The 24,239-nt window shown below is 45.9% G+C and overlaps 2 protein-coding genes across 3 annotated transcripts in view; both read left to right on the forward strand.

Annotated features, from left to right (window-relative positions):
- The first annotated feature begins 1,754 nt into the window (after nucleotides 1-1,754).
- On the forward strand, nucleotides 1,755-18,474 carry Pygo1 (pygopus family PHD finger 1). The gene is made up of 3 exons (XM_036192258.1): nucleotides 1,755-2,566; nucleotides 13,859-13,944; nucleotides 15,701-18,474. Exons 1-3 carry the CDS (start codon nucleotides 2,518-2,520, stop codon nucleotides 16,817-16,819), a joined length of 1,254 nt encoding a protein of 417 aa, XP_036048151.1. The 5' UTR covers nucleotides 1,755-2,517; the 3' UTR covers nucleotides 16,820-18,474.
- Nucleotides 2,508-24,239, forward strand: part of Dnaaf4 (dynein axonemal assembly factor 4) — a 49,706-nt gene continuing 27,974 nt past the window's right edge. For both annotated transcript variants that reach the window (XM_036192256.1, XM_036192257.1), the window contains exon 1: nucleotides 2,508-2,566. The gene's annotated coding sequence lies outside the window, so the exon portion shown is untranslated. The remainder of the gene's footprint in view (nucleotides 2,567-24,239) is intronic.

A 24,239-nucleotide genomic window follows, 5' to 3' on the forward strand; every position in this document is an offset into this window, starting at 1 on the left:
GACAGGGTATGATCCAGATTGGCCTGGAACTCACTATGTAGACCAGGCTAGTCTTGAATTCACAGATATCTGCCTACCTCTGGCTACTGAATGGTGGGCTACCACGCCATTTCTTTAAAAGATTTGTTTATTTTTGTTTTTGTTTTTTGTTTTTTGAGACAGGGTTTCTCTGTGTAGCTTTGCACCTGTCCTAGAACTCACTACGTAGAGCAGGGTGGTCTCGAACTCACAGAGATCCTCCTGGCTCTGCCTCCCGAGTGCTGGGATTAAAGGCGTACGCCACCACCACCCGGCGATTTATTTATTTTTATATGTATGAGTGTTTGCCTGTATGTATGTATGTATGTGAACCATCTCTGGTGTGAGGTACCAGGTGCCTGGTACCTGAGGAAGCCAGCAGAGAACATTGAATCCATGGTCCTGGAGTAATGGATTGTTGTGAGACAATTTGTGGATACTGGGAACAAGCTCTTGTTTTTCGCTTGAAATTAGCTCTGTAGACCAGGTTGGCCTTGAATTCACAGAGATCCGCCTGCCTCTGCCTCCTGAGGTGTGCAACACTGCTCACCTAGCAAGCTCTTAACTGATGATCCACTTCTCCAGATCCTCGGCCTTGTTTTTTGACAAGGTCTCTCAGTGAGCCTTGTTACTGCTTTGGGTAGACTGGCCAGCCAATAACCTCCAGGGATCTATCAGTTCTGCAACTTCCCAGTCCCGATTATGGATACATATCGATGCCCAGTTTTTAGATGAGTGCTGGGGAGCCTAACTCAGGTTCTCAAGCTGTCTGACAGGCAATCTTCAGTATTCTTTGTTTTCTTGGAAACAAGGTCTCAAAATGTAGCTTTGGCTGGCTTCAAGCACAGACATCCAACTGCCTCTGCCTCCAGAGTGCTAGGATTATCGGCTGGTGCCACCACAGGCTAGGGCCAGGCTATTCTGTTTCTAAAGCAGATCCCACTAATGTAGGCTTTTACCTTGGTCATTGCCTGCACACTTGAGTTCTGTAAGTCTTGTGTATAGAAAGATGAGACTCCCGTTTGGTTAGCTATAGGTCCTCCTGTGCTTAAGGAGTACTTGTCTAAGATTAAATGTAGAAACAAACCGTGTTTTACCTGATGGAAGAGTAGTCTGCAGCCAGTTTCTCTTAGCACAGTAACTAGAAAACCTAACAGCAAACCGGGAAAACTCATAAAAGTTCATCAAAGAATGTCAGAGCTAGAAGACACCCTAGAGAAGAAGTCCCGCTCACTTGGTAAATCAGAAACCGAACCTCAAAAGTGTGTGCCTCAGTTGTAGAATGTGGACTAGTAGTCGAATCTGATTTGCAGTCTCCTTGGGTTGGCGTGGGGGAATCTCCCTATATTCTATGTGAGTTCCCCTTTCTCGATACTCTTCTGGTGTTAATTCCCTTCGCTTTGTGTTGAAGAGCCCAGTTATTACATCTCCAAGGCAGAGGGCGTTGCAGAAACACGAGTTCGAACCATGGGCACGGAGAATGTGGGGCGTCCACACACCCACCCAGAACTATGCCGCTTTCTCAAACCAAGTTTTCCTGACATCTGATTGCGAGGCTAAGATGCCTGCTGGGGCTGGGATGAAGTTGCGAGCTGCTGTTTCCTCGGGGAGTCTGGGGCTGGGCTGGGTGTGCAGAGAGGCGTGGAGCCGGGGATCTTTGGGCCCGAAGGGCAGAGAGCAGTCCCGGGAGCAGAGGACCTGGACGCCGAATTGGAGGGTTTGGGGGCCTTGGAGGGCGGCGGGGAGCGCAGAGCAGGACGTTGCGCCCTTGCGCCCTTCATAGGGTGCGCGGAGCCAGGGAGTCTTGGGCCTTGGAGGGCAGCGGAGAACGTGGAGCCCGAGCTGCGGGGCGCGGACGGGAGACGCAGAGCCCGGGGTAATGGGCCTTGGAGGGCGCGGGGACCCGGGCGCATAGGGGCTCGGGGTGAGCGCAGGGCCTGGCGCGCACGGTCCCGGAGCGCAGCGCAGCCCGCCAGCGAGGCCGCGGCCCCGGAGCTCCGTGCGGGTGCGAGTGAGGGTGCGGGGCTCCGCGCGCCCTGGGTCCCCGCCCCCGAAGCCCGGCCCCGTGCTGGGTTGTGGAGCACAGGCGGGGCGGGGAGGCCGCGGGGCCGCGCCACGTCCCCCGAGCGGCCGCTGCAAGCCGGGGGCTTTTGTGTCCGCGGAGGCCGCGTCTCCCCCGCGCGCGGGCGGAACGCAGCGCAGCGCGGCCCAGGGCGCGCGTATTCTGCGGGCCGGGCGCGGGCGCCGCCCCCAGGCCGCGGCCCTGAGCCCGGCTGAGCCCCGCGAGTGTGCGGAGCCCCGAGGCCTCGGCCGCCTCCCAAACTTTTCAAAGTCGGCCCGCGGCCCGGCAGGCCTGGGCTCCGAGCTCGGCCGGGAGGACCCCGGGGACCAGGAGGAGGACCCGGAGGACCAGAAGGAGGACCCGGAGGAGGAGGGGCCACCGCATCAAAGACGCCGGCTTCCCGCGGCCCGGGGGCGAGCCATGCGCGGCGGTCGGTAATGTCAGCGGAACAGGACAAGGAGCCCATCGCGCTGAAGAGAGTTCGAGGTAACGGAGCCGGGTCGGGAGGAATAGGGGAGCGCGGGCCCACCGGGAAGCCACCGCGGCGGCCCGGGCCTAAGTGCGCGGCCCCAGGCGCGAGGGGTCCCCACTTTGTGTGCTGACGTGCGGCGTTCAGCATCCCTTCCTACCCGGCTCCTCTCCTGCTTCCCACCACACAGCACAATAGACACCTCGGAGTGAAAAAGAGACACCCGCGAACAATACCCACCCCCCAGAAAACTAAGTTGCACTGCTAGAGAGTTGAGGCGCTTTGAGGAGGCACCTCCCTCCAAAAGGCAACACATATTCACTATATTTTCCTTTAGTTTAGGGAGAGAAACCAGATACATTCAGAAGGCGTTTTCTTTATTAACCAATAAGATTAAGAATCAAATCATCCAAAATCAGCTTTCTGTATCATTGGTTTTCTTCCTTGGGAACTGGTGAGGAATTTGAATGCCTCTTACTGCCTTGGAAAAATCAGAAGGATGTACTGAACAAAAGGTACTGAATGTAAGTTTAAAGCACATACACACCAGCAAATGCCATCTGGGAATGTGTGGGTATCCGCCAGCTCTTATTTCCAGCTCTGGATGGGTCTCTAAGTCTGAGAGTCTCAAAGTTTGTTCATTGTGCAACTATTTGTTGATCATGTACTATGTGCTAGTTACTGTTCTTGGCACAGGTTAAAACAGGCAGTAAAAAATGTAGATGTTCTTCCCGCAGGAGTGCACACACTCAGCAAACAACACACACGGTAAAGTTCCGTGCAAAATGTGAAACCCCAGAATGGGGATAGAAAAGACCACTTGGGGAGGGGAGGGAGGGAGTGTATAGAAGGTGACCAAAGGAAGATGGGCTGACATGACAGGAAGGTAGCACGAGGCCTGTCGTTCCTGGGGGAAGGGCACTCCAGGCACCAAAGGTGCAGCGGACTGAAGTCTAGCTAGCCTGTGTATCCAAGCAGTGTCAAGGAAGCTGTGGTAACTGGCAGGGTGAGCCAGGGCAGCCAGAACTTCCAGATGTGGTGGGCCAAGGTTAGGGGAGTGTGTCTTGAGAATCATGAAGACCTTGACTTCTGCCAGGTGTGGTTGGTAGGCCGTTAGTTCTAACACTCCAGGGGGAGAGGCATGTGAGTTTGAGGCTAGCCTGGTCTACATAGTGAGTTCCAGGATAGTTAGGGCTACATACTGAGACCCTGTCAAAAAAAGAAAGAAAAAAAGAAAAAGAAAAGAAAATTAAAAAAAAGAAAGAAAGAAAGAGAAGAAAGGAAGACTTCAGCGTTGACTCTGAGATAGGACTGGACAGTTTGGCAAACAGAACAGTGAATGAGTTTCTCATAGGGTTTATCTGGGTGTCCTATAGAAAGTAAGCCTGAGGGGAAGGGCTGGAGCAGGTTAGCCCCTGCAATAAACCGTTCACCCAAACAAAGGTAAGGTGCACATAAATCAGTAGCTAGTAAGATAAATTTCTATTTGACTTAACTGACGGAAGGCATCCATTGGTGTTCTGGGTCGGTGTGACTCCAGAGTGAACATAACCTGATTGCCTCATGACACCAATGCTGTAGGACCCCAAAGGTGGTCTCTCAAATATTTAGGCAGAGTTCCCCTTTCTGGAGCCTGGGGCATGGCTCAGTGGGTAAAGCACACGCCTAACAAGTGCAGAGACCTGAACCCAGGTCCTCGGCACCTAGGTACAGGCCTGGCGGGTGTGGCAGCTCCCTGTCATTCTGGCAGGTGGAAGGGGAGACAGGCCATCCCCAGAGCAAGCTAGACCCGCTGACTTGGTGAGCTTTGGTTTCAGGTGAGAGACCCTGCTGAAATACATACTTTGAAAAGCAATCAAAAATCAGCCCCTGGCTGGGCATGGTGGCACACATGTTTAATCCCAGCATTTGGGAGGCAGAGGCAGGCAGATCTCTGTGAGTTCGAGGCCAGCCTGGTCTACAAAGCAAGTTCCAGGACAGCCAGGACTGTTAGACAGAGAAACCCTATCTTGAAAAGTCAGGAAATAAAAAATCAGCCCCTGTCCTCCATGTGTACAGAAACATGCAGAAAAAAGAGAAATGGACTTTTAGACACTTAAGGAAAAGTTTTAACTTAGAGCAGAGCATTGCTTTTAAAGGCTTGATGTCCAGACAGCCTTCCATTTGGTAAACTACATTGTTGTTGTTGTTGTAGGTTTTTGGTTTTTGTTTGTTTGTTTTGTTTTTGAGACAGAGTCTTACTATGTAGCCCTGGCTATTCTGGAACTGTCTATGTAGATCAGACTGGCTTGGAGTTTACAAAGATCCTCCTGCCTTCTCAGGGAGCTCTAGGATTAAAGGTGTGTACCACAGTACCCTGATTGGTGAAATACCATAGTACTGTTTTGTTTGTGATTATGAGTTGCCAAAGCCTTTAAGGCTGAGACCTTTCTGAGATGTACTTTTCCCCTGAGATTTTTGCAGTACAATTTTGCCTATTATTATAAATTGCTTTGGGGTTAAAGGAAAGGAAAGAGCCCTCAGGTTTATGCCTTTGATCTTAGCTGTCTGTCCTAGCCAGATGTAATGCTAAATAACATTTGTCAGCATCTGAGGACAGTGAGGGCAAGCAAGAACACAGGTAATCCTGCGTATTGTTACAGTAGCAGCATTCAGTCCAAGTCAGCAGTGGGGAGTTGGCTCAGTTTTCAGCTCCAGAATATTCTTAAGAGTTAAATCTCAAACTATGATAATGACTTTTAAAAAACACACAGTCGATATTTGCCAGTGCTATTCATTGAGAGACCCTGTCTCAACAAAACAAAACAAAATAAAAACAACAACAACAAACACCATGGTGGGGGACAAGTTCAAGTTCATCCATGGCCACACAGTGAGTTAGATGTCAGCCTGTAGTACTTGAAACACTGTCTCTACAAAAACAAGAACATCAAAACCAATCCCCATGGAGGATTCATCTTGGGGGGACCCTAAGAGAATAGAAGGAGAGAACCAGAAATTCAGAACTGAAGAAGGAATAGTGAGCATTCATGCAGTTTGGCAGTACCGTAAGGGACAAGGGTGATGTTCAGGAGATAATAACAGAGGAGTGCCATAAATGTACTGTCAACATTACTAATAGACAATATCTAGTCAGTGCCCCAATAGGATGAATGTACGGAGGGTACAGGGAAGGGAAAGGTTTCCCTGTTTAACACTGGACTGTGTACGCCTCAGTACATCATCGGGAACCTGAGCTTGGCTCTAAGTCTGTTGACTATACCCCAGCCCCCAGGGTATTCCAGTGTATGCAGTGAATATGCCTGACATGGCTTGTAACTGAAGCCAATCATGTAAGCCAGAAATAGAAATTTGGAAGTCGTAGGTAAACAGGTGGATACTAATTAATGTCTTGGGAACACACAAGCTTACCCGAGAAAACAATGAGAAGAGCCTTGAGGTCACGAACTTGGAAAACACTAACATTTGGGAGACAGATGGGGAAGACTCAGCAAGGGAGGGGGAGGGGATAGCTAGATGGGGGAGGGGAGAGAGAGAGGGAGGGGGGAGAGACAGAGACAGAGAGAGACACAGAGAGAGACAGAGAGAGAGACAGAGTCAGAGAGAGACAGAGAGACAGAGAGACAGTCAGAGAGACACAGAGACAGAGAGACAGAGAGAGAGAGAGACAGAGAGAGACTTCCAGAGAAGGAGGAACTTTAAGAGAGTATGTCACATGCATAGAAAGAAGAGTGGATATATGAGGGATACATGTATGAATTTTGGTGTTTTAAAAAGAGTTATTATTATGTGCGGGTGTGCACACCTGCACAAATTTATGTGCAGTACATGCATGCAGAGGCAAGAAGGCGGCACTGGATCCCTGGAACTGGGGTTACAGGCAGGTGTGAGCCACCATGTGGGTGCTGGGACCTGAAACCAAGTCCTGTGGAAAAACAGCCAGTGTTCCTTCTTTGTTTTGTTTTGTTTTGTTTTTTTGAGACTGTTTCTCTATGAAGTCCTGTCTGTCCTGGAACTCACTCTGTAGACTAGGCTGACCTCGAACTCACAGAGATCTGCCTGCCTCTGCCTCCCAAGTGCTGGGTTAAAGACGTGTGCCACTATACCTGGTGCCAGTGCTCTTAACTGCTGAGCCATCTCTCCAGCCCCCTGTGTGGTTTGGTTGGTGGTAGTTTTTCGAGACAGGGTTTCTCTGTGTAACCCTGGCTGTCCTGAAACTAGCTCTGTAGACCAGGCTGGCCTCGAACTCACAGAGATCCACCTGCCTCTGCCTCCCGAGTGCTGGGATAAAGGTGACCCAGCTAGTAGAGTCTTACTATGTAACCTTGGCCAGCCTTGAATCTACTATGTAGATCAGGCTGGTCTGGAACTCGTGGAGGAGATCTACTTCCCTTCTGCCTTTAGTGCTGGGATTCAAGGTGTGTGCCATCTTGCCCAGCTGAGACATTTATTTTTTAAAGATTTATTTCTCTTTGTGTCCGTGTTGTCCCCCGACCCTCCCCCCATGCCGCTGTGTCCTGTGTATGCACACAGGAGTCTCCATTGCCAGAAGGGAACATTGTCTGCCTTGGAGTGTTTTGCAGGCACCTAGCATGAGTATTGCTCACGAACTCCTGTGCTCTGACAGCAGTTAGTGATCTCAACTGTGGAGCTCTCTCTGCAGCCCTCTGGGTTGTGTCATTAACATGTTGGATGGAAGTTAGTTGTTTTATTCTTGGTTGTCAAGGTGTCTGACAGAACCCTCATGGGATGAAAGGTTTGTTTCGGCCAGGGCTTTAGAAGGTCTCGTAGTGAGGAAGGGACAGCCGTAGTCAGATGTGGTGGAGGCTACCTCACATGGGGAAGAGAGAGAGAGAGAGAGAGAGAGAGAGAGAGAGAGAGAGAGAGAGAGTGCTGGACCAGAGTCAAGAATGAACCCGGGCATGGTGGTGCATGCCTTTAATCTCCGCACTCAGGAGGCAGAGGCAGGCGGATGTCCCAGTTCAAGGCCAGCCTGGGCCACAGAGCAAGTTCCAGGACAGCCAGGGCTACACAGAGAAACAAAAGAAGTCGTGTGTGTGTGTGTGTGTGTGTGTGTGTGTGTGTGTGTGTGTGTCCTGCTTGTGCCAGCAAACTGCCCTCCTCCAGGCCCTCCCGCCTTCAGCATAGCACACAAGCTGGGTGATAGCGGCACAAACCTGTAATCTGAAGACCGAGGCAGGAGAATCTTGAGTCCCAGGCTAGCCTTGGCTACATAGGGAGCTCCTGTCTCAAAAACAAAAACCATGAGCCGCGGCAAGGGATGTTTCTGATTCAGACAGTAATGGTGTCCATCTGGGAGACATACAGGGTGCTCTTTTTTCCGGTAGCTGAAATGTCTCCCTGTTCGCACACTGTATGGTCACAGTCTCCTCCTTTGAGCCCTCTGCCTTCCTTGCTTCCTGATTGGATTCCTTGCTGCAGTTCTCTCTCTGCTTGTTGCAAAGCCCTGGCTTCCCCTTTGCCCGTATCCATCCGTATGACAGACACTCCTTAGAGTGTCACCTGCCGTGACGGGGTGCCACGTGCTCTGCCAGCTGGTGTGAATGGCTGCTCCTGTGTCTCGCAGTCACCCTGCCGTCGATTCATTGTTATTTCAGTAGTGTTTACGTTTATGAAACTGGTGCTGGGCTGGAGAGATGCTCAGTGGTTAAGAGGGCACCCGCTGCTCTTTCAGAGGACCCAGGTTCAGTTCCCAGCACTGTGTGGCCTAGATCGGCCTCCAATGCATGGTCTTCCTACCTCTGCTTCTCAAAGTATTGAGGTTACGGGTGTGCGTCACCATGCCAGGGCCTTGGTATGTGTCATATGAGACGCACTAAAATGGGATGAGATTCTGGTGTAGTTTAGTCTGGAGGACAGCAAAGTGAGGAATGCCGTGTGGGCTCCTGCTGTGTGCCTGGCCCAGTCCATGGCTTGGTGTCTCTTAATATACTCAGGACAAAATATGCAGATTACTGATGGGGAGTCTTAAATTCTTTAAGTGTGTGAACGTTTTGCCTGGATGTATGTAACTCCGTGGATGGGTAGTGCCCACAGAATCAGAAGGTAGCATCGGATCCCTTGGATTACAAATCCAAGGGTGTGACCCACCATGTGGGTGCTAGTAATTGAACCTGGGTCCTCTGCAAGAACACTGAGTGCTCTAAACCTTTCAGCCATCTCTCCAGCCCACACCCTCTTCTAAGACAGGTTCTCGGGGCTGGAGAGATGGCTCAGAGGTTAAGAGAACTGACTGCTCTTCCAGAGGTCCTGAGTTCAATTCCCAGCACCCACATGGTGGCTCACAACCATCTGTAATGAGATCTGGCGCCCTCTTCGGTATACATAATAAATAAATAAATCTTTAAAAAAAAACCCAACAGGTTCTCACTATGTAGTCCTGATTAGCCTAGAACTCAACTATGGAGACCAGGCTGGTCTTGAACTCACAGAGATCTGTATATGCTCTTGTGCGCTCTGTCTCTGTCTCTCTGTCTCTGTCTCTGTCTTTCACACATACACACACAATAACAACAACAAGAACACATAGTACATAAATAAATAAATGTAATGAAAATAAAAAACAGGCCAAGTTGGAGGGGCTATGAAATCATATCTTCAACTTCCAAAGCAGAGCTCTAAAAATGAAAAAAAAAAAAAAAGAATACTGTGAAAAACTCAGAAGTAGAGTATATATAAGACCCTGAGTTCAATTCCCAGCACCACTTAAATAAATAGAACTAAGTAAAATATAACTTTTCCAACTTAATTTTTTGTTTGTGTGTTTGTTGTGTTTTGTTTTTCGAGACAGGGTTTCTCTGTGTAGCTTTTGCACCTTTTTCCTGGAACTCACTTGGTAGCCCAGGCTGGCCTCGAACTCACAGAGATCCTCCTGGCTCTGCCTCCCCAGTGCTGGGAATAAAGGCGTGCGCCACCCCCGCCGGCCAACTTAATGTTTTTTAAAGTGTCTTTTCTTAAGCCCTAGAGGATCTTTTAGGAACTGTCTTGTGCTGGAATATGGTTCAGTTAACAAAAGTTAACCCTGCTCAGCACGCAGGGGTCCTGGATTCCAGTCCCAGTGTTGCATTATTTCCGAGTAGTGATATGTACCTGTAATCCCAGCACTGTGGAGGTGGAGGCAAGATCAGAAGTTCAAGGTCATCCTCATCTACACAGTGAGTTAAAGGCCAGCCTGGGCTACACAAAACCATGTTCCAGAAAGAAAGAACAGGAAAGTAAAAAATTAAAGGGAAAAGAAAAAATTTCCCTAATGAAGAAAACACTACTCTTCAGCTGCTTTCTTTTAGTTTTATGAAACGCTAGTAAATTTTTTTTTTTTTTTTTTTTTCCCGAGACAGGGTTTCTCTGTGTAGCTTTGCGCCTTTCCTGGAACTCACTCTGGAGACCAGGCTGGTCTCAAACTCACAGAGATCCACCTACCTCTGCCTCCCGAGTGCTGGGATTACAGGAGTGCGCCCGGCGTAAATTTCAAATTTTAATGGTGTTACTTCAAATATATTGCTTTGTGAGGCTGGGGAGATGCTGAGGAGTTAAGAGCACTGGGTGCTCTTCTAAAGGACCCAGGTTGGATTCCCAGCATGCCTGTGACTCCAGTTCCAGAGGATCTGATGCCTCTTTTGGCCTCCGTGTGCACTGCATACATGTGGTATATAGACATCCATGTGAGCAAAAGACCTATACACATTTTAAAAATTTTCAAGCGCAAGGCCCGGGGTTTGATCCTCAGCTTAAAAAAAAAAATTAAATTTTATGTGCATTGGTGTTTTCCCTGCATGAATATCTGAGTGAGGGTATTGGGTCCCTTGGAACTGAGGTTACAGACAGCTGTGATCTGCCTTGTGGGGAATTGAACCCAGGTCCTCTGGAAGAACAGCCAGTGCTCTTAACCACTAAGCCATCTCCCCAGCCCCTACATAATTAAAAAATATTTTAAAAGGTTAAAAAAATAATGTCTCGATTAAAGTGTCACTGTGTACTCAGGAGGAAACAGGTCCACTGACAGGAAGCCAGACATCTGAGGCACGTGAACTTCGTGGCTGTGTCTGGCTGGTGGGACGTGAGATGCTTTGTAGTTGGTATCTGATCTGGAGACAGAAGCCACTCCCTTAAACCAAGTCCTTAACAGAGGCAAATGGAAGTGTCCACAGTAGGTTATTAAATTTTCATGAAGGTGGCAACTATAGGCAACAGCCACCGCTGTTTAAAAACAGCCCATACCTTGCCTGCTGGTGGAAGACCAGATCACAGTGTGTTGACAAACGTGTGAAAACGGGAACTTAATATGAAGAAGCACCTTGTCTTCCAATTTACAGGAAACAAAAGCACATTATGCTATTGCAAGAAAACACAGGTTGTGAAACCCAGGTACCTCATACCTTCCAGGCAGGAAACATCATACCTATAATTTAGTTTATTACATGTATTTATTTGCGTGTGTGTGTGTGTGTGTGTGTGTGTGTGTGTGGTATATGTGTGTGGTGTGTGTCTGTGTGTGAATGATGTATGTGGTGTATATGTGTGTATATGTGTGTGGTGTGTGTGTGTGATGTGTGTGGTGTATATGTATGTGGTGTGTGTGTGTGATGTGTGTGGTGTATATGTGTGTATATCTGTGTGGTGTGTGTGATGTATATGTGCGTATATATGTGTGGTGTGTGTGTGTATGTGTGATGTGTGTGGTATATGTGTGTGTATGTATGATGTGTGTGGTATATGTGTGTGTATATATGTGTGGTGTGTGTGATGTGTGTGGTATATATGTGTGTATATATATGTGTGTGTGTATATGTGTGGTGTATGTGTGATGTGTGTGGTATATATGTGTGTGGTATGTGTGTGGTGTATATATGTGTGGTGTGTGTGTGTATGTATGATGTGTGTGGTATATGTGTGTGTATGTATGTGTGGTGTGTGTGATGTGTGTGGTATATATGTGTGTATATATATGTGTGTGTGTATATGTGTGGTGTATGTGTGATGTGTGTGGGATATATGTGTGTATATGTGTGTGTGGTATGTGTGTGGTGTATATGTGTGTGGTGTGTGTGAATGAAGGCACCTGTGGGAAGACCAGAGGACTACTAGCTGATTCTCATTATGGAACTGATTCTCTTGTTCCATAATGTAGGTCCTGGGAATCCTTGACCTGTTGAATCACCTTCCTGACCCATAATTTAATTTACAGTATGATTTTATGTAGGGAATTGACTAAACCAGTGTTGATCTGAAGCTCCAAGTGTGGTGGCGCAAGGAAGGTTGAAGACTGCAGGTTCAAGGGCAGCCTGAGACACTGTCTAAATAAAAACAGGCCGGGCGGTGGTGGGCACGCTTTTAATCCCAGCACTCGGGAGGCAGAGGCAGGTGGATATCTGTGAGTTCGAGGCCAGCCTGGTCTACAGAGCGAGATCCAGAACAGGCACCAAAACCACACGGAGAAACCCTGCTAACCAAAAAGCCAACTGTGGAGACCATAAAGACATAACTGCAGGAAACAATATCCACATTCAGGATTTAGTGAACAAAAAAGAAAAACTGGGTCCACTGGAACTTAGAGGGTGGGGGGAACCACCCTGCAGAGTTGAACCCTCAGATTTAGAGCCCTATGGCTAGGCTCCTGTGTTGAACTTTGGGAGTGCTGTCTTAGGGGATGGGGCGCAGAGGGGATGTTCCTCTGAGAGCTGTATCTGAGCCTCTGTTTCTGAATTGCTCTCCACATCTTGTTTACCTTGAGGTATGACATTTCCTCTCCCTGCCCACCATGGTGACGGAGTGCCTGGGCAAGCAGCTGTGACTGAGCCTCTGAAACTGTGAGCTGAGCAGTCAGCCTCCCCCTCTCAAGTTATAGCAAGCGCTTTCTCACAAGAGAATAATACAGAACGCTACATGTAATAGATACTGGTGGTTGGTGGGATGGTTCAGTGGGTGAAGGCGCTTGCCACAGCCTTACAGCCTGAGTTTGATCCCCTGATTCCACAGTGGAGAGAACTGACTCTCTCAACTTGTCATTTGACCATAACACAATCCTGTGGCGTGCCTTCAGACCCTCCAAACAGAAATATATCCTATACACACAGAAAGTAGTAATAAGGACAAAACAAAAGTGATCAATAAAATAGATCTTAGCAGTAGTCTCAGTGACAATTCCTTTCCTTTAATCTTTTAGGGACCTCAACTTAGGCCAAAGTGGGATTGGTGCTTTGATGCTGCAAAGAATTTCAGGATAGCCGGGCTGTGGTGGCCCACACCTGTAATCCCAGCACTCGGGAGGCAGAGGCAGGTGGATCTCTGTGAGTTTGAGGCCAGCCTGGTCTACAGAGCTAGTCCAGGACAGGCTCCAAAGCTACAGAGAAACCCTATCTTGAAAAACAAAAAAAAAAAAAAAAAAAAAAAAAAGAATTTCAGGATTTGTTAGCATGGAGTAGAGTTGGATTTCTCTTTCTTTGTTTTTGTTTGTTTGTTTTTTGAGACAGAGTTTCTCTATGTAGACCTGGCTATTATGGAACTTGTTCTGTAGCCCAGGCCGGCCTCAAACTCACAGAGATCCGCCTGCCTCTGCCTTCAGGGGACTGGGATCAAAGGTGTGCGCCACCACCCCTGGCTAGAGTTGGAGATTTTTATTCATGCTCTCTTAATGTATACGTGAAGTGTGGGAGTGAGGAAAAAAGAGGAGCTCAGAAAAAACTGATGACATGCTCAAGGGTAGGTATGGGCTCGTCAGGAGTGGGTACAGTTAATCAGCTTTGCTTTAGTTATGTAAGCCATTTTAGTGGCTTGACTACAACCCTTTTGTTCATCCCTTTTCCTTTGTCTCTTGTAGAAATTATAGGACGCTCCAGAGATGCCTTGGATGAAATTATACTCTGCCGAGGGGAAACCCAGAGCCAAGAGAGTAGCAAAGGGGTTGAGCTGTAGGTTTACAATTCGGAAGGATTAGAGCCTGCAGCAGTTGATGCTGAGAAGGGGCTCCTTCCCAGCTTCCTGTCCTCATAACTTTCCGTCTTTGTATCCTGCCTTAATAAAATTACTATGAGATATGCCGGATGGTGGTGGCACACGCCTTTAAACACAGCATAGGGAGGCAGAGCCAGGCAGATCTCTGTGAGTTCAAGGTCAGCCTGGTCTACAAAGCGAGTTCCAGGACAGCTAAGGCTACACAGAGAAACCCTGTTTTTTGTTTGTTTGTTTGTTTGTTTTTTTGCGGGGGGGGGGGGGAAGCAAAACAAATTACTATGAGATATATGAAACAGTTTCACTTCCAAGTAGGAATATTATCAGGATTTTTTTTTTAGGTGGTGATAGCGGACTGGATGGGTTAGGAGGACCAAATATACAAGTAGGAAGCCCAGATAAGAAAAAACGCAAGGCCAGCACACAGGTAAATTAACTTTTTTTTCTTTTAAAATTATTTTTATTTATTTATTTTTAAGATGTTTCGTTTATTTTTAATTGAGTGTCTATGTGCATGTGAGGGCAGGTACCCAGGGAGGCCAGAAGAGAAGGGCATCCTATCTCCCAGAGGTGAAGTTGTAGGCGGTTGTGAGCCACCTGAAGTGTGTGCTGGGAACTGAACTTAGGTCCTGGAAGAGCAGTAAGTGCTCTTAACCACGGAGCCATCTCTCTCTAGCCCCCATGTTTTTCAGTAACAATTTTCACTTGGTGTGACCACATGGCTAAGTGAATTGTTACATACATTTGGCCATGTGCTTTGCTTCCTGTCTGTTTCAGAGCCTAACAGGGGTGTGAACTCAATGTGCTGTGTGTTAGTCTAGCCTGTAGTTCTATTTAAGGATTTTTAAACAATTTTAACTTGAAGTAATTGCTCTTTTATTATAGCAATCAATATTGTGTGGTATCATGAAGCGATCATAGTGGGAGTGCCCTTTGCTGTAACTTGTGATTGTAATAAAAAATTATACATGTAGAATTTTATGGTTTTCAATTTATTTTTTTATTCGTGTTTTTATTTATATGTGTATGAGTGTTTGCCTGCATGTATATGTGTTTGCCTGCGTGTATATCTGTGCACCATGTGCATGCAGTGCCCTTGGAGGCCAGAAGAGGGCACTGGATCACCTGGAACTGGAGTTACAGATGGTTGTGAGTGCCCTGTGGGTGTTGGGATCTAAACCCCAGTCCTCTGCCAGAGCAGCAAGTGCTGTTACCAAGGAGCCGTCTCTGCAGCCCTGCCTTATGGCTTTATTTGCTATACACTGAAGCGCTCTTCTGGTGATAATGAGTCTGTTAAATCTGAAGTGTAACCATTATTTTTCTATTAAGAGATGTAGAGATTAGATCTTTGAGAATGCTTTAATTATGACTCTCTTGCCATTGAAAAAAAAACGCTTGGAATCTGTTTATCATTAGCTAGTTTTATGGCTGTTTGGGGTATAAGAAGTGCTGTGATTAGAATACTTTAGTATTTTAAGGAAGAATTTAACTATAGGCAAGCATATACATGGAAGTTGTGGTAGGCTTTAAAAAGTGATGTGTTTATTTGTATTGTATGTGTGAGTGAATGGTTTGCATATGTGTCTGTGTACCACATGCATGTCTGGTGCCTTTGAGACAAGAAGAGGGTGTCAGATCCCCTGGATCTGGAGTTACAGGCATTTGTGAGCCACCATGTGAGTGCTAGGAATGGAACCCAGGTCCTCTGGAAGAACAGCCAGTGCTCTTAACTAATGAACCATCTCTCCAGCCCAATGATAGGCTTTTTTTTTTTTTTTTTTTTTTTTGAGAGTTAAATGGAGTTTGAAATAGCAATGGGTTTGAGCTACAAACATGCCTCATTTCCAATCCTAAATGAGAGAAACATACATTTTAAAAATGATATAATTTTACTTTAAATTATGTATATATGTATGTGACTATTGTGGGTATGTGCACCTGAGCACAGGTGCCCGTAGAGGCCTGAAGAGGGCATCAGATCCCCTGATGCTGGAGTTACAGATGTTTGTGAACCACATCCTGGGCACCAAATTTGGGTCCTCTAGAAGGACAACCGAAAATACTAAATGTTCTTAGTACTGGAAGAGAAATTTGACCAAAGCCAGGTTCTGGGTGCTGAGCCGACTGTTATACTGACCCCTTGCATCAAGACTGTCTCTTTTTCCTTTACATTCTCTTTGCAGGGACCTTCCTTTCCTCCGTTGTCTGAGTATGCACCACCACCAAATCCAAACTCCGACCATCTAGTGGCTGCCAATCCCTTCGATGACAATTACAACACTCTTTCCTACAAACCGCTGCCTTCGTCCAATCCCTATCTCAGCCCTGGTTATCCTGGCTTTGGAGGCTACAGCACATTCAGAATGCCACCTCACGTCCCCCCAAGAATGTCTTCCCCCTACTGTGGTCCTTACTCACTCAGGAATCAACCACATCCATTTCCTCAGCATCCTCTGGGCATGGGCTTTAACCGGCCTCATGCTTTTAACTTTGGGCCGCCCGAGAATCCGAGTTTTGGAAACCCACCGTACAATAACGTACTGACGCAGGACATTAACATGCCTAGTCAGCCTTTTAGACAAAGTTCTGCTGAGAACTTCAGTCCGATTCCCCCACAGAATGCTGGCCAAGTATCTAACCCTGACCTGCCATCTAATTTTGTCCCTGGAAACAATTCAAATTTTACCTCACCGTTAGAATCTAATCATTCTTTTATTCCGCCCCCAAACGCGTTTGGTCAAGCAAAAGCACCACCTCCCAAACAAGACTTTCCTCAAGGGGCAACCAAACCCACGAATCAGAATTCCTCTGCTCACCCACCTCACTTAAATATGGAGGACACGGTCAATCCGAGTAATGCTGAATTAAAAAATGTCAACAGAAACAATGCGGTCCAAGAGAACAGCCGTTCGGGTAGCACAGAGGCCACCAACAGCCATGCCAACGGGACCCAGAACAAGCCCCGGCAGCCCAGGGGCGCAGCCGAGCTGTGCACGCCCGACAAAAGCCGCAAGTTCGCCCTGCACCCCGGCCGCCATGGCCATTCCTCCTCCGACCCGGTGTACCCGTGTGGGATTTGTACAAACGAAGTGAATGACGATCAGGACGCCATCCTGTGCGAGGCCTCTTGTCAGAAGTGGTTCCACCGCATCTGCACCGGAATGACCGAAACAGCCTATGGGCTCCTGACGGCCGAGGCCTCTGCAGTGTGGGGCTGTGACACATGCATGGCCGACAAGGATGTCCAGCTGATGCGCACTCGAGAGGCCTTCGGTCCGCCCGCCGTGGGCGGTGATGCCTAACCACGGCCCTCACCTAACCCGGGTTCGTTTTCTCCCTGCAGAACAGAGATTTGGTGACAGAGGATTTTCATGTTCGACATTTTTTTGAAATGGCACATACAAAAATACTACGTTTTAGTTCTTACTAACATTGCGACTCATCTTGTTGTGTTTGTTGTCTTAAATATTTGAGATGGGTGTGTGTGGGGGTGCTGTAGAGACACTTATAAATAAATGTTCATTGTTATTTATCATAAACATAAAAGCCTCTTGAAGCTTCTAAATAATATATGACAAAGGTAGGCAAGTTTTAACTTTTAAAACTCAGTCATTAAAAAATTTCAGTGCTAAATTTTGACCATCAGACAGTACACATTTAGTTCAAGAGTAGAGTGATTCAACATGTTACCTGAATACAATCTGTGTAGCGATAATCAGGGGTGGGGAATGTGTATGTTTAATGGATTTTAATGTTTTTTTAAATTTTAATGTTAGATTTTGACACCTGATTCTTCCTTTGCTAGGGTCTTTGAAATCTGTGGATTTCTTTGTTTAAATAAGTCTTTCCAGGATATCTATGTAGGTACAAGATAGACCTGGATCATAGCATAGAGTCTATTCCCAGTAGTAGTTGCTAATTATCTGGTGGGTTGTGCCTCAAGACACTGCTAATATCAGCTTACTAACTTTACTAAAGTTGGTGTAACATGTTTCCAAGTGTGTCCTTCAGAATTAATGCTGGCATTATGCTCTCAGTTTTTAACTTATTTGGTTTTTTGTTCATGCTCTCCGTTTGATAACGCAGTATCTTCAGACTGGCGAACTCTCTCCTCTACATGTTTCTAGCCGGGACAGTGTAGTCTGACAGTGCTCTGCTGCTCGGAGAACCAAGTAGTGGAGGCTGGAGGAGTGTTCTGGAGATCTGACCTTGCAAAATGAACCTAAGGGAAGTTCACAATCCACTTTAAGTAAAGGTAGTCAAGAGCCAAGGCCAGAACTTACTTGGGGCTGTACCTCAGGCTTTGTGGTGTCTGCTGTAACTGGGGACAGGTGAAAATGCACCCAAGAGGACCTTCCTTCTAGAGTGATGCTCCAAGATCCAAAATAACACACATGTATTTTAGGAGCAGATCATAACCTGTGACCAGAATAACCAAATGGTCTATCGACAATAGATAGCAACTTAGACAATGGTGGGCTATTGATAACTATCCTCAATAATGCTTTGCCGTTTATTCATAATCAGTGTGACCATAAAAAGTTCTGAATGTGGGGCTGGTGGCCTGGCCCTTCAGACAGGTGCCCTTGCTGTGTTCTTGCAGAGGACCTATGTTCAGTTCCCAGAACCCACATTAATCAGCTACACAACTGCATGTATCTGCATTTCCAGGGACCTGATGCCCTCTTCTGGCCTTTCTGAGCACTGCACACACAAGGTGCATATACATAACTCATCATGCACAGATACACATAAAATAAAAACATCTTAAAAATACAATAAAAACATTTAAAAATGCAAAACTCTGAATACTGTGGTGATCTCAAGGGAGATAATTACTACAATAATTACAACGACAGCAGCCATATGTTATCAAGAAACTTAAAAGTGTATGAAGATTTTTCACATAGGCCTGGAGAGATGGCTCAGCAGTTATGAGAACTAGCTGCTTTTCCGAAGGACCTAAGTTTGATTTCCAGCACCCATGTAGCAGCTCACAGCCATCTATGACACCAGTCAGTTCCAGAGCATTCCACACCCTTTTCTGATCTCTATACCAAGCACGAATGTGGTACAGACATACAAGCAGGCAAAATGCCCATATATATAAAGAGCAAATAAATTCAAAAGATGTCTTGACTTTAAAAAATCCTTGTGTTAATGACCAGAGACCATATCTCGACACAGTAGGACTGCACCTCACACGTCTCAAAAGCCTTGCAGCACAGCTCACTGACGCTGGTTGTAAACTTTGTCACGCATCCACATCCTGAGACCGTTATTTAAGAGAAGGCTAGCTTTTCATCATTTGGGCCCATTTTCTAAGAAACAAAATCCCCCAGTTAAGATGTAGTAACTATAGGATTTCAATAATTTATGTAGATGACAAAACGATGAATTTTGTGGACATTAGACATTTAATATCCTGTTGGTAGAAAACAGTGTTTCTGGTTTCAGATTATCATTAACTTAAACTTTTCTAAAAATACAGTGCTTTGGGGTGGAGAAAATACATTAAAAAATACAATGCTTTAATTTTGACATATAGGACAATTTCGTACAATACAAGGTAATTCAAGGTTTTCTCCATCTACCCTTGGGGAATCCTATAATGTATACCTTCACAGTTTTGGGAAATGAAATAACGAGTTTTGTAATTGATGTCTCTTCTGTGCAAATTTGAACAGTTGCAGGAGGTTAAGTACTTGGGTGGGGGCTGCATGCCATTTGCTGGTGTTCAGAGCATTGTGACCCCATGTCCTCAGGCTGTTACCTTTGTTAGAGCTAAGTCTCTCGGAGTTTAAAGATCTGGTTTTGTTTTGTTTGTTTTTTTCTTGAAATTATTTTGAGTGCTGACTTTTTAACCATTTATTTTTTAAAAAATTGTATCTGTGTGTGGGTATGTGCATGTACACTCAGTACTCACGGAGGCCAGAAGAGGGCATCAGATCCCCTTCTGGAGTTACAGGCAGTTGTGAGCAGCCTGTAGAGGGTACTGGAAACCAAACTCTGGTCCTCTGCAAGAGCAGTACACATGCTTAACCTCTGAGCTGTCTTTGGCCTCTTAAGTCCTGGCTTTTGAGAAATTGTAGACTTCATGCTGGGTGCTCATCCCTGGCATTAGGTCCTATGTGGTTTCAGTGGTTAGCTGTCTTTGAGAAATGACCTCTCCAAATCAAGTCTAGGGATGTGTGATTTATAAGGTGATTATTTCACTTTATTTCTGAGTTGTTGCTTTAAAAAAAAAATACAGATGACTTGCAAGTGCTTTACATTTACCAAACACCATAGTAAGAATCTGTAAATACAGGAAAAACCAGCTTGTGCACACCTATAACCCCAACACTTGGGAGGCAGAAGCAGGTGGATCTCTCTAAGTTGAGGCCAGCCTGGTCCAAAGAGTGAGTTCCAGGGCAGCCAGGGCTAAACAGAGAAACCCTGTCTAGGAAAAAAAAAAAAAGACAAAAACAAGAAAGAAAAGAAAAACCACCAGAGGCAGAGACAGGAGGATCTCTGTGAGCTCCAGGACAGCCAGGGCTACATATTGAGATCCTGTCTTAAAAAGAAAAAAGGGGTTGGGGATTTAGCTTGCCAGTGGTAGATTGCTTGCCTAGCAAGCACAGGCCCTGGGTTCGATCCTCAGCTCAATTAAAAAGAGAGAGAGAGAGAGAGAGAGAGAGAGAGAGAGAAAAGAAAAGCCCTACATTGTTTCAGCCATGAGTGGTGGACAAGCAGTAATCATAGCTGATGAATATCTTCACAGGTTTGAATTAATTTTTACACTAGTTCCATATCTGTCTCTACAAAATACTAAGTCAAAATTTATAAAATTTACATAGATGCTTTTGGTGATGAATTAGGCCCAGCAGTGGTGGCGCATGCCTTTAATTCCAGTAGTCGGGAGGCAGAAGCAGGAGGATCTCCGTGAATTTGTGGCCAGTGTGGTCTACAGAGCAGATTCCAGGACATTCCATGCTGCACAGAGAAACCCTGTCTCAAAAAGCCAAAAAGAAAAAGAAAATGTGGTGAATTATGAGCATGACCCAGAAATGTCTCATTTTCTCCACAGATATCTGTTACACAGATTGGCATGGCTTTCTTAGGAAAGTGATACAGAGCTCCCAGCTTTAAAATTATGCCCGAGATAAAGAGGTTTTCTAGTATAATCCTTTTTTTCTTCACCAAAAGGCTTCCTCTCCTGCACACACCACTCACTTCCACATCTTCAAGCTCACTGTTAACACTGTGAGCCAGGTTACTGATGAAGTTTTAGAACATCTGTTCTGGGGCTGGAGGTGTGACTCAGCAGTCAAGAGCACTTACTGTTCTAGAGGGCCCCTCTTCTGTTCCCAGCACCCATGTTAGCTCTCAAGCATCTGTAACTCCAGTCATGGGGGGGGGGTCTGATACCCTCTTCTGGCCACCGCAGGTAATGCATGTGTGCGTGAGCCTTTTGAGCCGCCATATGGATTATGGGACTTGAACCTGGGTCTTCTGGAAGAGTAGCCGGTGCTCTTAACCCCTGAGCCATCTCTCCAGCTCTGTGTGTGAATTTTGAAACATGGAGCACACACACAAAAATAATGATGGTAAATCTTAAAAAAGTGATAGCTCTTTTCTGATAGGCTCCCTTGCTTGTCCACTAGAGGATTTCTGGTCCACATGCTTCAGATATCCCAGCGTACACAAATCCCGAAGCAACTTAGCTTATCAAAGAAAATGAATTTGGGGCTGGAGAGATGGCTCAGAGGTTAAGAGCACTGTCTGCTCTTCCAGAGGTCCTGAGTTCAATTCCCAGCAACCACATGGTGGCTCACAACCATCTGTAATGAGATCTGGTGCCCTCTTCTGGCCTGCAGGCATATATGCTGTATACATAGTAAATAAATAAATAAATATTAAAAAAGAAAGGAAGGAAGGAAGAAAGAAAGAAAAAATAAACTTGGCTTCAAATAGAATGCTTAGAATAAGATCTGTGGCCAGTGTCTGCCTCTGGGGTGACACAGTACTGCTCTTGTGGTCCTTGTTACCCCAACTGGAAGGTTGCATACAGACAGGAAGTGAGGCTTTCCTGCACAGGTGTTTAGTCTATGTAAGTAAGCAGAATACAATGACAGTCAGGTTTTGAATTTTGCTTTCTTTTGTTTTTCAGACATCCAACTGTGCCTAGTGATAGGAAAAACTCTTAATAATATTGGTCACCATGCAATCTGATGACATCATCCTCAAACAGTACCAAGCATCTTCATCTAATATTCTTTCAAACTTACTTGAGCAAATTAGCATGCTAGTATTTCTCCCATACTCGGGCTGTTAGAACACTAAGCAGATGTGCAAGCAGCCGTTTTTTAAAGGGGGCTACTAAAGTGTGTAGAACTTCTTTTTTGTAATGTAGAGAGGTTTTGTGTGCATGTACATTTGTGTTGTCTTAGGCTTTTCTAATTCAAAAAAATTGAAAATCAACTAGAATCACAGAGCTCATTTGTAAATAAAAGTTGGGAAGTCGATATGAGACAGTTGGATTCCTAGGGAAGCTTGTGATCACGTCTGTAAGAGAGGGAAAAGCAGTGGCCTTCTGACTTCCCATGTGGCTAGGGAAGGCTAAGTTCACTTGTGTGGCTGCTTCTCAGTTGTCCTCTTAGCATTTGTTGTAGAAGCCAGTTTGTCTTTTTCCCTCCATGATGCTCCAACTTGCCCATCTTTCCTCTGACCGGAAGTTGCTTTGTGAGCTGGGGATGTGGCGCAGTTAGTGGAGCGCTTGCCTAACATTCATGAAATCCAGGTTCCCTCCCCAGGACCACACAAAAACAGGACATGGTGGTAGCCACCTGAAATCCCAGCACTTGGGAGGTGGAGGCAGGAGGATCAAGGTCATCCTCAGCTATAGCAACCAGCCTGGGGTACATAAGACTATCTCAAAAGAAAAAGAATTGACCTGGTTGTGTGGTGTTGGGCAGCTCGATTTTAGGAGAAGATCAGTTCTTCCTGAGCTAGATGAAGAGACTGGAGAATGTGACATTGCATTGGCTTTTGTGAAGTGTCTTCAGAACAGAAGGACCTCTAACGTTTCCGAATGGCCGAATCCCAGGCCCCACAGGAAGCAGTGCTTTTAGCAAATCAGCTGCCCGTATCTTCGGACTACTTCCTTCAGAAAAGTCTGGACTTTCGCAGCTTTGCTGAGCTCACAGGTTCCCTTCTCATCCTCAAATTTCAACAACTTCCTCTTCCTGTCTTCTCCACTTACTCGGGAGAACAGTACAAAATCATGGCTGCATTTAGTGATTTTGGTAAATTTGGGGGTGGGAGCTTGGAGGCGCTGGAGCACAGAGGCTAGCGAGAGCCTTCCATCTCCCAGGTCAAATGACCAAAGGGAGATGGAACCAAGTGGCCACGTAGAAGCCAAAGCCTCAAGACATGGGGCATTGGCCTGTGTGTAATTCAAAACTCAATAAAAACTGTGGGTGGGAGACCTCACCCATGTCCTCTCTTCCCACCAAGATGTTACTTGCAGTTATAACAACATGTCTCTAAGTACCTGTACCTTTCTTGTTCCATGGTAGGTAGTATTGCTTGTTAGTTAAAATGTTATCTTTTATAAGAGTCCTGCTTCTTATCATGATGTATGTGACTTGAACAATTGTTTCATATTAAAACTATCTCTCCCCTATGTACTGTTGACATATGCCTCTTTGGGGGATATCAGTCCAGTACTTTTATACAAACTCAAGTCTGTTCCACATTGGTGACATTTGTTCTGGCAGTAGGTTGTCCTTTGGTCTTAGTGTGTGTCTTAAGTCATACATACACCAGTGCTGTGGTCTGTGGCAAAATTACTGTAATTCAAATTGGAAAATAAAATGTTTCCAGACTTTGTCCAACCTTTATTCCTATGGCAAAGGAAATTACTATGTAATTCTAATTATTTCATATGCTGGTATGTTTTAAGCTACTCTGTGAGGTAAGTGAAACATCAGTGTTTATGGTTTAGTTAGTAAAGACTCTGAAGTCTTTGAGGTGTGGGAGGAGTAACATTTGGTGTTAGCAGCTCATGACATTCATAATACAATAAATGCGTCTTAAAGTTTTGACCTGTTCAGCGTGGTAGTGTAAACTCATAATCCCAGTGCTTAGAACCTGAGGCTGGAGACTCTGGAGTTAGAGACCACTCCCAGCTAGGTAGCAAGACTGTGTCAAGAGGAAAGAGTCCATCTGCCTGCAGGGAGAATTTCTGAGGAATTCTCTTAGCTGACATCCACTGATGACTCACAACTGTACTATAATCAAATTAATCGTACCAATCTTTATTAATTAAGAACTTACTGAGGCAATTAAGACAATTATTAAGATAGCAAAACTCTCATTTCTTAGACTTTTGACCATGTTCAAGAACATGGATGTTACTTAGTTTATAACTGTCTGATGATAGAATTTGGTGATGAAAGTCATAATCATGATTTTAAAAATATTTAACCAGGAAAGCACATTTTCATTATTTTCAAGGTGCTCATTTAAGAACACCAGTTTTAAACCATTCTTGGCTGGAACTGGAGTGATGGCCCAGTCCTTGAGAATGCTTGCTGCTCTTTGCAGGGAACTCAAGTTCAGTGCCCAGCACCCAAGTCAGGCAGCTCACAACCTCCTGGGATTCCAGTTCCGGGGAAATCCAAAACCCTCTTCTGGCCTCTGCAGACATCTGCACACACACAAAGACACATAACATAA

Source organism: Onychomys torridus, chromosome 7, assembly GCF_903995425.1.
Source record: "Onychomys torridus chromosome 7, mOncTor1.1, whole genome shotgun sequence".
NCBI classification, from domain to species: domain Eukaryota; kingdom Metazoa; phylum Chordata; class Mammalia; order Rodentia; family Cricetidae; genus Onychomys; species Onychomys torridus.

What these genes read in the sequence shown, in the direction of transcription:
- Pygo1 (XM_036192258.1), top strand. Translation starts at nt 2,518, where the DNA reads ATGTCAGCGGAACAGGACAAGGAGCCCATCGCGCTGAAGAGAGTTCGA. An exon ending in CGCGCTGAAGAGAGTTCGAG is followed by an intron (nt 2,567 to 13,858) that starts GTAACGGAGCCG and finishes TTTTTTTTTTAG; the next exon opens with GTGGTGATAGCGGACTGGAT. An exon ending in AACGCAAGGCCAGCACACAG is followed by an intron (nt 13,945 to 15,700) that starts GTAAATTAACTT and finishes TTCTCTTTGCAG; the next exon opens with GGACCTTCCTTTCCTCCGTT.